General features: G+C 40.7%; 1 protein-coding gene across 1 annotated transcript in view; it reads left to right on the forward strand.

Annotated features, from left to right (window-relative positions):
• hectd2 (HECT domain containing 2) overlaps window positions 1-14,599 on the forward strand; it is a 139,699-nt gene that overhangs the window by 24,607 nt on the left and 100,493 nt on the right. The window contains exon 2 of the mRNA XM_060841778.1: window positions 9,945-10,215. Within this exon, the coding sequence (XP_060697761.1) occupies window positions 9,945-10,215 (271 nt within the window). The remainder of the gene's footprint in view (window positions 1-9,944; window positions 10,216-14,599) is intronic.

The following is a 14,599-nucleotide window of genomic DNA, read 5'->3' on the forward strand; positions in this document are numbered from 1 at the left end:
GTACTTGTTCGAGGTACAAACTATAAAAGTATAACTATAATTAAATATTTAAATCCAAGAAGAAATTGGCTGATAAAAATGAAAGAAAATCCAAAGATACTTAATCTACATGAAAAGCAAGGGGATGACAAAGGAAACAATTGGTTCTATCAGAGATGCATATAGTAACCTGCATGGATGCAGAAGATATGAATGTGGTTCTTAATGAGTATTTTGTCTCTGTCTTCACAAATGAAAGGGATGATGCATAAATTCTAATTAAAGAGGAGAAGTGTCAGTCGGTCACCATGCCTCAGGAAAAGGGTGAGGTTGTGAAGGTTGAACCTTCATGGTAACTTCAGTTGGTGTGGGAATTAAGCCCATACAGTTAGCATCACTCTGAGAATCATTATTTAATCCTCACTGGATACATGGGAGCTGTCAGAGGTTTACAGGTGACTGCAAGAGATAAAGCCAATAATAATATGCTGGTGAGTCTTACCTCAATGGTGGCCAAATAACTAAAATTAATACTGAGAGGTAGGATTAATTGTCTTTTTAAAAGGCACAGATGAATCAGGGTCAGTCAGCATGGCTTTGCTAACTTAAATGAACTTGATAAGTAAGTAAGAAGAATTGATGATGGATGTCTGCAAGGATTTCATAAGGCATTTAACAAGGCCCTGCATGGGAGGGTGATCAGAAAAATTAAAGACCATGGGCTACAGGGAAGTATAACCAAGTTAGATATAAAGTTGGTTCAGCAACAGTAAAAAGAGGTTAATGGTCAACGGATATTTTTGCAAAAGAAGAGCAGTTTCCAGCTATATTCTACAGGGCTCAGTGTTGCACCCCTTGCTACTTGTGGTACATATTAATGATTTACATTTAAATTCTGGAGATATGATTTGTAGATAACCATGAATTGATTAGGTAGTTCAATGAATGGCTGTTGACTGTCAGATGACATCAGTAGGAGAAAGTGAGGACTGCAGATGCTGGAGATCAGAGCTGAAAATGTGTTGCTGGAAAAGCGCAGCAGGTCAGGCAGCATCCAAGGAGCAGGAGAATTGACTTTTCGGGCATAAGCCCTTCTTCAGGAAGACATGAGTAGTTTGGTTGACTGGCAGAAAAATGGCAAACTGAACTCCAAGTTATGTATGTGGAGATGGCAAATGAAGCAAAGAAATACACAATAAATAGGACAGTACTTAGAAAGATAGAGGCAATAAGAGATCTTTCAACCTGTGTCTATGGGTCCCCAACTCTGGCAGGTAGTACATAAGATGGTAAAGCAGGCAATGAGAATGCTTTACTTCATTGGGCAAGGTATTGAGTACAAGAACAGTGATGTAATGCTGAAAGTACATAAGATTCTGGTTAGGGCACAGCTGGAATTTTATAAAAGTTCGAGTCTCCACTTGACAGGAAGGAGGTAATTGCTCTAGAGAGAGTATAGGAGAGATTTACAAGAATATTGCTAGGACTTGAAAATTGCATGAAGAAATATTGAATGGGTAATACCTGCATTGCTTTTCTTAGAATTGAGTAGACAAAGTGTCTGACTTAAATAAGATGTACAAATTAATGAGCGGAAGGCAAGACCTGTTTCCTTATGGTAGAGAGGTCAATTATGACAAGGCACGCATTTAGGATGATTAGTAGAAGGATTAGAGGGGTTATTAGAAAGAAATTATTTTCACCCAGTAAGTGGTTAAGTCAGGATTTTGTTCCCAGTTTGTGCTTGAGGCAGAAACCCTCAATTCATTTATAAATATTTGCGTAAAGAGCTTATACCCACCATGTGAAAGACAGAGCTAATTTACAAGATTCCACACAAAGACTGCACAAAACACTATATAGGATAAACAGGCAGACAACTAGCCATCCGCATCCATGAACCAACTAGCCACTAAACGCCAAGACCAGCTGTCTCTAGCAGCCACACACAGAGATGACAAGGACCACACATTCGACTGGGACAACACAAAAATCATTGGACAAGCTAAACAGAGGACAGCCAGAGAATTTCTAGAACATTGGCACTCATCCATGCACTCCATCAACAAGCGCATAGACCCAAACCCAACATTCCGGCCTCAACCGGAACAACCAGAACCGACAACCAGAAGCAGCAGGAATGGAACCAAATAAATTCCAGAAGACACTAAAGAGCAATGCTTCATGGAGGCTCCAAAGCACTGAAGATTTCACCTAGATAGGGAACAAAATATCTACAAATCAACTTCCCAGCTTGGCAAACATACCCACAACTATGTCATTTACAAAGAACCTGGATCTGCATCTGGATCACTGTAACGTACAAAGCTATAGACCAGGTACTGAAAAATGAGTTTAGAGTGGAAGCAGACTCAATGAGCTGAATTGCCTCTTTTGTGCCCTAATGCTTCTACAGTTGTTGTCATTAGCTGAGCTGTGAATGAATGTGTAAGCCTGTAGTTTCTTTTTGTGTTTAAGTTTATGATGTACACGTAAACTACAGATAGCAGTAATGAAACAGATGTCTCACATATTGACTCTGGTAGCTCCAGCAAAACAAGATTTGGAACTTCAGCAAAGTGATGATTCACTCTTTTGTATCCATGGAATAAAATTACAGCCAACAATACAGCCTGGGAGAGAATTCCAAAAGCAGCAAATGTGATTTGTGAACTACTGGGATTCTGTACTGACTTCTTGGATTAGCACAGAATATTGAGATGCAGCTGCAACAGTTTGGCTGGTGTAAACATTCAGCTGTAGGTGTATTGCCAGCTACTGCTACCCTTCTGCTCTTGACTGAGAATTGGTACACATCTCTGTGATGTCAAAAACTGGTTTCAAATATCACTAAAAGTACTGGCCTACTTTTGGACTGTGTTTCATTCAGAAACAAGACATTTTTTTCTCTGTATTTCATCAAGCAAGATTATAGGGAAGCTCAGTTTTTAGAAAACTGAAGTTGTCGATGATGAGAGTTGTCATTGTTTTTACCCTTCTTTTGGCTGTCCCAGTCATCGTTGTTATTTCTTTCCTTGGCAGAGTTCAGTTCTACTTCTTATTTTAACATGATAAATATTTGCAACTAAAAGGAGATTCTCATTGTTATAGAATAAGAAAAATTCATTTATATAGTGGCTTTTGCAATATTCCAAAACATTGTTCCAGCGAATGCAATCCTTTTGAAACACCATCACAGTTGGAGGACCTATTACAGCAAATTTGCATATAATAAGTAACGCAAACAGTAAAATGACCAGATAATCTCTTTTGAGATGTTGATCAATATTGTCCAAGTGGAAGCCTTCCATTTTGTATGGCAATAATTTTCACCATGGAACTCAAATCCATTTTAAGCATTACTCGGTGTGGTTGTTTGAGATGCCAATCCACCACATTTGCTGCAGAAATAGGTAGTGGGCTAAGAAGGTGAACAGCTCCGTGTCCATTGTTCTCTTTAGGTCTTCTTCCTAGCCAGGTGAGCTAACCGCTCCTGCATGCCTCTTCCAACACCTTTCCAAACACTTTCCATAGCTCATGGCCATTAGCAACTGTCTTCCAGTTGTCAATGTTAGTATCCACAATCATGAGACAGGAATTATCAAATTGACTAGGACATTGAATTTACATTCCTGCATTTCTTTGAATTGTGTCACATGATCTTTTAAATTTAACTGAGAAAGGAAACTCATCCACTGGTCCCATTTGCAGATTGTAAAATGATTTCCCACTTTTAAAATCAACATTCAGCTATTCTATTTTGGAGTTAAGCACAGTTGATTAATTCTTTCATCCCCCCTCCAAAAAAAAATGAAATAGATGCATAAAATGTCAAAGTTAACTATGCTACAGTTCTGATGTGATGCACACAGCCATTTGTCCTACATCAGATGAGAGCATTTCACCTTTGATATAACACTGGAGAAGTCTTGTGTTACAGTTGGTAGCATTTCTGTCTGAGCCAGAAGGTTTAGGTTCACATCCTACTCCTGGTCTTGATAGCCAAAAAGATATGTTATAACAGAGGCAAAGTATCTAATTGTAAGTCCATCCAATTCCAATGGCAGGTGGTGAGATTGGGTGAGAATCATTGTCAAACATGTGATAGAAAGAAATTGAAGCATTTACCATCATTATCCAGGCTACAATATACATATAAGATTGTATGTTTCCACAGCAACAGGGACTTCTTGGGGAGCTAGTTGGCACAGTTGGTCAAATGGCTGGTATGGAGCAAATTGTTGCCAACAAGACAGGGTTGGATCCTGATCTGGCCCAGGAGGATTTGGTGCCTGCCTTCTTGCCTGACCATGCCGCCAGCCATGGTGCTGAGTCAGACTTGCTTTTGGATATTGAACTGAGGAATAAGTGTGTGGTGGACACTGGAACACTGAATAAATTTAAGGAAGAGTTAGGCAGATTTCTAATTAGTAACAGATTAAAAGATTATGGGAAATGGACAGAGAAATATGTTGAGGCCAAGATGTGAATAGCTGTAACCATATTATACGATGGTGTAGGCTTTACAGGTTGAATTGCTACTCCTGCTCTCAGTTCTTATAACAATGGGCACTACAATGTTAAATTTATCTTCTGTCACTTGATCATCTGTGGCTGAATGAAATTTCTTGTCGGAGAAAGTGCCACTGATGAGGTCAACGAAATGTGTGTCAACTCTTAATTAGCATTTTATCTATTATTTTACACAGAAGATGTACTCCATCCTTCCAAAGTTCTTCTGCTGGAGATGATTGCTCATTCCAGGTCTCCAAGTTTTGATTTGCCAATTAAAGCTGACATTTTTTCATCACTATTTACTTTTTGACTGCAGTATAAACAAACTTGAAACTTATAGTCAGATTTGATAAACAAAAAGCACAGCTCTCAGAAACGCCTAATGGTAATTGAAGTTAATTCTGAACAAAATCCAATGTGTTCAAAATCATCATTGAAAATATCTAATGTAAATAACTGCATTTAATGTATAAAATAGCTGACTTAAAGTTAAAATTGAAGTAGATTTGCATAAAGCAATAACGTGGTGAAGTCTCTTTTTAAAAAATATTTTTGAGTTGTAAGGAATACATCTCAGCTAAAATTGTATTTTTAGTACTGTAGGCAAAGGATTGCTTCTGTTTTTGCATGTGCTCTTAATAAGTATGAAGCGGAATTTCCAATGCCAAAAACTAAAAGCCAAAACATTTTATTATTTGGGAATCACTTCAAAGATTATGAATGGCTTTCTTCCTTCATTAAAGTTTTCCCTGAATATTGAACAATATGGATTGATTTGCAATTCATACGTACATATTTTTTTCTAATGGCATTACAAGGTCTTTACTGTTATTACACCTTTTATAAAAGAGCCATAATTTGCAAGAAATGAGTATTACCCATTGGTGGATCTAGTTCATGATTGCAGCTGGCATTATGCCACAGTATCCTGACTGATCAACTGCTAAATATTGGTGAAAATTGTCTTTCAGTTCATAAACAAATCATAAACAAATACCTGGGTTTCTAAACTATAAACTTCAAATAAAACCTTGCCAATTTTTAATATTTGCTAATCAGAAATGTTCAGAGATGTCATTGCACACTTCAACAGCAGGTGGGACTTGAACCATGGCCTCCTGGCTAAAACATAGGGACACTACCACTGCACCAAAACAGCCCCCTTGTCATTTTAATAGCAATGCTTATTAATTTCAGTCCCATTGAATACAAACCTAGATAAACTCTGATCTTAATTGATGAGTGGGTGTAGGGAGCAGGTGGGAGAGTGTGGATGGAAGTTTGGGGTGTGTGGGGTTTGTCGATGGGGGTCAGTGTATAGGGGTTGGGTGGGTGTTGGGGTGTGTGGGGGGAGGTGAAGGGGGTTGGGGGGGAGGTGTTGGCAGATGTGGGTGGGGGGGTTATTGGGGGTTGTGGTGTTGGAGGTGGGGGGTGGGGGATGGGGTGTTTTGGGGGAAGTTGTGGTGTTGGGGGCACTGGAATCCATGGGGTATTGAGGGCGGAGAGTGTGGGGGGGTGTAGGATAGGGACGGGTCATGGGCGGTTGGGGGTGTGTTGGGGGTAGGGTGGTGGGACCCTGGGGGATGTGGGGGTGTTATTGTTGGGGGTAGGGTGGTGGGACCCTGGGGTGTTTGCAGGAGGGGACGGGGGAGAGAGTGGCGTTTTTGATAAGGGATAGCATTACTCCTGTACTTAGGGAGGATATTCCTGGGAATACATCCACCGAAGTCATTTGGGTGGAATTGAGAAATAAGAAAGGGACAATCATCTTATTGGGATTGTATTATACACCCTCTAATAGGCAGCAGGAAATTGAGAAACAAATTTGAAAGGAGATTTCGATTAACTGTCAGAATAATAGGGTGGTTACAGTAGGCGATTTTAACTTTTCAAACTGGGACTGCCACAGTGTTAAGGGTTTAGATGGAGAGGATTTTGTTAAGTGTGTACAAGAAAATCGTCCGATTCAGTATGTGAAAGTAACTATTAGAGAAGGTGCAAAACTTAACCACTCTTGGGTAATAAGGCAGGACAGGTGTATGAGGTATCAGTGGGGGAGCACTTTGGTGCCAGCCACCATAATTCTACTAGCTTTAAAATAGTAATGGAAAAGGATTGACCGGATCTAAAAGTTGAAGTTCTAAATTGGAGAAAGGCCAATTTTGACGGTATTAAGCAAGAACTTTCGAAAGCTGATTGGGATCAGATGTTCGCAAGTAAAGCAATGGCTAGAAAATGGGAAGCCTTTAAAAATGAGATAACGAGAGTCCAGAGGCAGTATAATCCTGTTAGGGGGAAAGGAAAGGCTAGTAGGTGTAGGGAATGCTGGATTACTAGAGAAATTGAGGATTTGGTTAAGAAAAAGAAGGAAGCATATGTCAGGTATAGACAGTAGAGATCGAGTGAATCCTTAGAAGAGTATAAAAGCAGTACTTAAGAGGGAAATTAGGAGAGCAAAAAGGAGACATGAGATAACTTTGGTAAATAGGGTTAAGGAGAATCCAAAAAGGATTTTATAAATTAAGGACAAAAGGAGAACTGGGAGAGAATAGGGCACTGGAAAGATTAGCAAGGCAACCTATGTACATAGCCACAGGAGATGGGGGAGATACTAAATGTTGCATCAATGTTTACTGTGGAGAAGGATATGGAAGATAGGTGGGGAAATAGATGGTGACATCTTGAAAATGTCCATATTACAGAGGAGGAGCTGCTGGATGTCTTGAAATGCATAAAAGTGGATAAATCCCCAGGACCTGATCAGGTATAAAAACAAGGACTGCAGATGCTGGAACTAGAGTCTAGATTAGAGTGGTGCTGGAAAAGCATAGCAGGTCAGGCAGCATCCGAGGAGCAGGAAAATCTACGTTTTGGGCAAAAGCCCTTCATCAGAATTAGAGGCAGGGTGCCTGCAGTGAAGAGATAAAGGTGATCAGGTGTATCCAAGAATTCTGTGGGATTGCTGGGCCCCTTGCTGAGATATTTGTATCATCGATAGTCACAGGTGAGGTGCCAGAAAACTGGAGCTTGGCTAGTGTGGTGCCACTATTTAAGAAAGGTGGTATGGACAAGCCAGGGAACTATAGACCAGTGAACCTGACATTGGTGGTGGGCAAGTTGTTGGACTAAAGCCTGTCCCTCAGGATTCCCATATATTTGGAAAGGCAAGGACTGATTAGGGATAGTCAGCATGGCTTTGTGCATGGGAAATCATGTCTCATGAACTTGACTGAGTTTTTTGAAGAAGTAACAAAGAGAATTGATGAGGGCAGAGCAGTGGACGTGACTTATATGGCCTTTAGAAAGGCATTCGACAAGGTTCCTTATGGTAGACTGGTTAGCAATGTTAGTTCTCATGGAATACAGGGAGAACTAGCTATTTGGATACAGAACTGGCTCAAAGGTAGAAGACAGAGAGTGGTGGTGGAGGGTGGCCTTTCAGACTGGAGGCCTGTGACCATTGGTGTGCTGAAGGATCGTTGCTGAGTCCACTGCTTTTCATCATTTATATAAATGATTTGGATGTGAATATAGTAGGAATAGTTAGTAAATTTGCAGGTGACACTAAAATTAGAGGTGTTACCTGAGAGTACAATTGGATCTTGATCAGATGGGCCAATGGACTAAGGAGTGACAGATGGAGTTTAATTTTGATAACTATGAGGTACTGCATTTTGGAAAGGCAAATCATAGCAGGACTTATGCACTTAATAGGTAAAACAATGACTGCAGATGCTGGAAACCAGATTCTGGATTAGAGGGGTGCTGGAAAAGCACAGCAGTTCAGGCAGCATCCGAGGAGCAGGAAAATCGATGTTTCGGGCAAAAGCCTTTTATCAGGAATACAACTGTATTCCTGATGAAGTGCTTTTGCCCGAAACATCGATTTTCCTGCTCCTCAGATGCTGCCGGAACTGCTGTGCTTTTCCAGCACCATTCTAATCCTTTTACACTCAGTGGTAAGATCCTGGCAAGTGTTGCTGAACAAAGAGACCTTGGAGTGCAGGTTCATAGTTCCTTGAAAGTGGCGTTACAGATAGATAGGATAGTAAAGAAGGCATTAATATGCCTTCCTTTATTGGTCAAAGTATTGTGTATAGGAGTTGGGAGGTCATGTTGCTGCTGTACAGAACATTAATTAGGCCACTTTTGGAATACTGCGTGCAATTCAGATCTCCTTCCTATTGGAAGGATGTTGTGAAACTTGAAATGGTTCAGAAAAGATTTACAAAGATGTTGCTAGGATTGGAGGTTTTGAGCTACAGGGAGAGGCTGAATAGGCTGGGGCTATTTCCCCTGGAGCATCAGAGGCTAAGGGGTGACCTTATACAGGTTTTTAAAATCACCAGGGGCATGGTTAGGATAAATAAACAAGGTCTTTTTCTGGGTTGGGGGAGTCCAAACTCAAGGGCATAGGTTTAGAGTGAGAAGTGAAAGATTTAAAAGGAACCTAAGGGCAATGTCTTTTCATAGAGGGTGCTGGGCGTATGGAATGAGCTGCCAGAGGAAGTGGTGAAGGCTAGTACAACTACTGCATTTGAAAGGCACCTGGATGGGTTTAGGGTTAGAGCGATATGGGCCAAGTGCTGCCAAATGGGACTAGATTAGGTCAAGCAAATTGATAGGCATGGAGGAGTTGGACTGAAGGATCTGTTTCCACTGTACATCTCGATGACTCTAAAAGAGTATGCCCCATATAATGATTTGAGCATTTTCATCAAAATTATTCTCCACAAAAACTGGATTTGGGTTCCAGACAGTATCCCCAATGTACTAGATTGTAAAGTTCTGAGATAGGGTCACCGGACCTGAAACGTAGGCTCTTGATTGCTCTCTACAAATGATGCCAGACCTGATGAGTTTTTTTTTCCAGCAATTTCTGTCTTTGTTCTTTTGGCTTTTAATTTGTAAAATATTACTGTTCAGAAGTAGATAGACAAATATTATCCAGAAGGAATGTAACTTTGTCATTTCCTTACAGCACAAATTAAATAAATGCTGTTGAACCTCTGACAAACTTGAAAATCATGCGAATTCTTACTTTTCTGACTATAAACCACTGTTTCTCTCACGATTATTGAGCTTGATTCCTGCCCAGCCTGTTTGGCCTGGTCCTCCTCCTGTTGTTTTTGGACGTGCTCGCGTGGAGGCGCGCATTCCCGCAGCGCGAGCGCGGGGCACGTTCCTTGTCCGTTAACTGGATCGCGAGCGCAGTTCAACAGTTAAACAAACATCCCTGAGGGGAGGGGAGGGGAAAGTACATGCAAGCTCGCGCTAATGCCAAGGTGTGAATTCTGTCTGGGAGCGTGATCCTTCTGCAAATTATAAATATATGCACACACATAGACAGAGCTTGTGTACAACTGGTCGGAGAATTAATGTGCAATCCCCTTTTGCAGCTCCTTGCAAATCCCTCAAGTGTTTTGCAGCTTGTTCCTGACACATTGCAGCCGCTCACCTGGGGCTGAGAGGCTGACAGAGGCCATCGCCCCCTCCCTGAGGGGGCGGAGGTTGTGCTGTCGCCTTCAGAGCCAGAGCTGCTATAGTTTTTCCTTTTTCTTCCCTGAAGCCCGCACCTTCGCTCCGTGGCGCTCGGCAAACATGAGTGAAGAGCGGTCGAGTTCCTTGGGTTGTGCCGGGGGCAGAGGGCGAGAGCGGGAGAAACTTCCAATCATCGTGGCAGCATCGCCAAGCTCCGAGGCGCCCGCAGCAGCATTCGCGGTACGTTTTCTGAAAGAGAGCGAGACAGCAGGATTTGTTCTACAATGATATTACATTCACCCAGCCAGTAGTTTGGATCAGAAGTGCAGTGATTTGTCATAAGACTAAAGAGTATCCTCTCGAGAATTTAAAAAAAATGGCTGCTTGAAAACTCAATGCAACCCACCCTAATTAGGAGATTTTTTTCCTGGAATTTACGCTTAAAATTTCTTAATTAAACACGACCAGTTTATTGAATGAAGGCCAGGAAATGCAATGCTGTTGAAATTTGCGGATTGGTACCCAAGTACCCGCCCCCAAACGGCCACTGGCTCCATCAGTAATATCTTGTGCCACTTCCTTGACACTTGAACAGTCTTTCAAGGTGTCACGGTCGAAAAAAAAATGCATAACCGATATAGAGATAGCATGTTAAAAGTCATGGGTTTTCTGGATTTTAATTTCAACCTCTCTTTAGATGGTGTCACTCAAAAGTACCCCAAATGGCTTTCAATTATAGTTTGGCTTTTCGACTGCCTGCAAGTATGCCTGAGAGAGTTTAATTTGCAACTTTTTAACCAGTCTTGCTGGATCTTTTGACATTTACAAAATCGAAGATTTCAACGGGTGATTGGTGCTGTAACATATGGGCATAACATAGTTATGTAATCACACGTGATCTGTAGATGTTTTCATTATAAAGGAATTTAAAATTGGTTACTTGAACAACAGCTTGTGTGTCTGTTTTCTGGAAATGCAGGGAGGTTTTTTTATGAATAACCATATAGAAATATTTGTCTATGTATCAATGGAAAAAGTTATCAATTGTGATCATGTTGGAACAAGTAAAATGCTGCCTTGCGCTAATATCATATATATTCAACTGAAGTTTATGGAGTTATCAATTATTACAATTTTTGGTGATAACTTTAATATTTGCAAATTGCAAGATGAGACACAGGATTCTCTTTTATGTTACAATTTAATAAAACAACTTGTATTTGTGTAATGGCTATGATATAGTAACATGTTAGAAGAAGCTTCATAGGAACAGACAGCATGGTCCATATGCTAGGTTTTAAGTATTGTCTTATAGGGGGGGCTGAGAAGTAGAGAGATACAAATTTACTAAAGGAATTCCAAAGCTTAGGAGCTTAGACAGCTGATGGCACAGCTGCCAATGCTGAACAAAGAAAATGGATAATTAATGCACAAGAACTAGAATTAGAGGAACACTTTTCAGCAAGTGTTGGAGGGCTGAGAAAGTTGCAGAAATAAATAAGGTGAGGTCATGAAGGCTCGGAACAAAAGGATGCAAACTTGAAAATCCATCTGCTCTTGGATCGGGAGTGAGTAAAATTCAACAAATACAAGGTAATGGGTGAGCAGGATTAAGTACATGTGGATACAGACAGTAGAGATTTAGATAATCTTCAGTTGACAAAGGCTGGAAGTCAAGGGGACCAAGCAAGAAATAATTGGAGCAATGGGATTGAGAACTTGTTGTCTTTTTGATCTTTCTGTCTTCATGTTATCCGGCAGTAACAAAAGGTAAAGTCACAATCGTCCCACTCATTCATTAGAGACAGACAATGGATGGTGTTTTAACCTGAGGGTCACCATGGCACTGACAAGGGAAGAGGTTAAGAATGAGAGACCTTCATAGTGACCTCACCAGTGTGGAAGTTGAACCTGTGCTGTTGGTGTCATGTTTCTTTGCATCAGAAACCTGCCATCAGCCAACTGAATTAACATAGACTCAGCAACAATTAGATTGAAACAGGCACAATTCTAATCCAATAGGCGAGAAATTGGAGGAGTGTGATTACCTCCTGAAACATGTTAATTACCTTCTGTGCAGTTCCAACATCAACTTGCATAACAAACAGACAGGGTGTCATAGAAACCTAAATTTTCCTGGTTTCTGTCCCTGACTATGAAAGGATAAATTCATGATAAGTCACATTCTCAATTGACAAGACAACTTGTAACTGACTTTCTCAAAGTCACTTAAGAAAAGTTTATGATAAACAGAGGTTGTGAGCAGACAAAAGCATGGATGTGGTTTGATATATATCAGCCTAGCCACAGGTTATTTTTAACTGAAATGTTCAAGAAATTGTGAACTAAGAGGCTCTGAACAGATTGCCACTAATATTAAAAAGTAATTATCTGAATCTGTGTGGATTTATTCAACTTGATAATGCATAATTATTTTATTTCTGTGGCATATTGCCAGCATTTTCCAGACCAGTATGGTCTTACAAAAAAAATACTAAGGAGAGGAACAGAAAGTATAAAGACTCGTTTAACTTTTCATGTTGGTGTTACTACTGGTTGACAGTTACAGTTTAAAAATCAAATGAATACCCTCCTCAACTGATGTACTAATTGGTAATCATTCCATTGTTCAAAAGAAACACTCCTAGGTTACTGTCAGCACTACACTTGGAAAATCTTTGCTGTGGTGTCCATGCTATGCTTAGAAGTGATATTTCTTCCTATTCAGACTCAATGACTGGAACAAGTAGTCCTAAATCAGTGATGTACTGCACAGAAAAATTTCTAATGCCTAACTTTCTGGCCTCTGATCTTTAGCAAATTAGGAGAAAGCAGTACGTGCTTTAGACTTGTGTTGAGTTTCAATAAATTGCACTCAGTAGATGATTCAAAGCCTATTTTTAAATAATTCGGTACAGCTAGGGCTCACTCGGAAAGAAAATGTAGATGTCCCAGTCAGACATTTAAATAGAAATACTGAATCACAATTGAAACCTTTGGTTTTGATTTTTGATCAACAAATAATTTTAAATGTCTTTTCTGTAATTATTGTGTTCTTGTTCTTACCCGTAATACACCATCTCCCCATCATATATTGTTTATGATGCTAATGACACTGGACTAGTATTCCAGATGCCAAGGCTAATACTGTGATGTTTAAGAGGATAGGCTCAAATCCAACAATAGCAATTGGTGGAATGTACATTTGATTTACGAAAAACTGAAATATAAAGCTTGTCTCAGTAATGGCAACCCTGAAACTCTCATCAATTGTTGTACATGTAACTGCAGATCCACAACAATGTGGTTGACTCTTAACAGCTTTGTGGAATATTTTGATTTAAAGACTCTTAATTTCATTGAATGTTTTAAAATGGAAAAAAGTAAAATCATTTGTGAACACCTGCAGAAATTCACCCAGACACGGGAGAATGTGCACACTCCACACAGACAGTCATGCAAGGCTGGGATTGCATCTGGATCCCTGGCACTGAGGCAGCAGTATTGCTAACCACTGAGCCAGTGTGCTGCCCATCAACACGCCTTATCCTTTAATCAAATAGCCATGCCTGATGTTTAAGGGAGGTTGCCCTTAGTCCAGTCGAGGAAGTCTTTGGACATTCATGCAGTGCCAGCACAATCACGTAAGGGTTGTCAGTGGTAAGTCTGACACTTGGTGTCATCAGGGTCCACAGATCTATGGCCTTCCAGTCTCAGCATGGGCCACAGTCAGTCTTGCAGGTCAAATGCAACCAATCCAGAGATTAACTTTATTGTCAATTTGGGAGCTGCACAAAAATCAGTCATTGGGCTGGGCTTTTGTCAGTTAGGGCTGTCTTCCCAAGGCAGTCTGCGATTCATAGATCAGTAGTGCTGTGTTGGGGAAAGTGGGGAAACTCAAGTGTGGGGATTGGAACCAGTAAGCTAGGATGTAGCAAGGATCATTGTTATGAAGACAGGCTAATTTTAGATATAATGATGGGAGCTTACATAGAATGGGAGGGATCCTGTGGGATGGAGATGTTGGAAGTCCATTTGATCATCTGACTTCACTTAGGGGAGGAGTATGTATGTGGTTCCTTCTCTGTCTGGGTATCCATAGCCACTGCCCTGCCTCCTTGTGAGGAAAGGTCACCCGGAGTGAGGTCAAAGTCTCTCATCCCCCTCTTGCCCTGCTATTGATGGGACACCTGTGGTTAGAATATGGGTCTGAGGGTATTTGCAGCATCCATTGAATGTTTTGCTGAACCTGCCTTCTTTCTGGGAGTGCTAACCTGTCCGTGGAGAAAGTTAGATTATGTACATGCCAGAACAGCATGGCACAAGTGGAATTGTTGGGCTTCTACAACCTTCAATCCAGTTTATCAAGTGCCTCTGACAAATATGCCTGTTGCCACTGTGACCTCTGTCTGTGCATTTGCATGAAGTTATTAATGGCCAACATAATAGGATCACCTCTTGCCTGGGGCTGACCAGATTTCCCAGTCTGCAGCAATCCACTGAATGCCAAGGGCCTGTTGTACTTCTTCTTTGACCAGCTGAAGAGTCATACTACTTATGTGCTCATCAGAATGTGCTCCTGAGTCTAATCTAGATCAAGTGCCACTGGTGTAACATCATTGGA

Source organism: Hemiscyllium ocellatum, chromosome 22, assembly GCF_020745735.1.
Source record: "Hemiscyllium ocellatum isolate sHemOce1 chromosome 22, sHemOce1.pat.X.cur, whole genome shotgun sequence".
NCBI lineage: Eukaryota > Metazoa > Chordata > Chondrichthyes > Orectolobiformes > Hemiscylliidae > Hemiscyllium > Hemiscyllium ocellatum.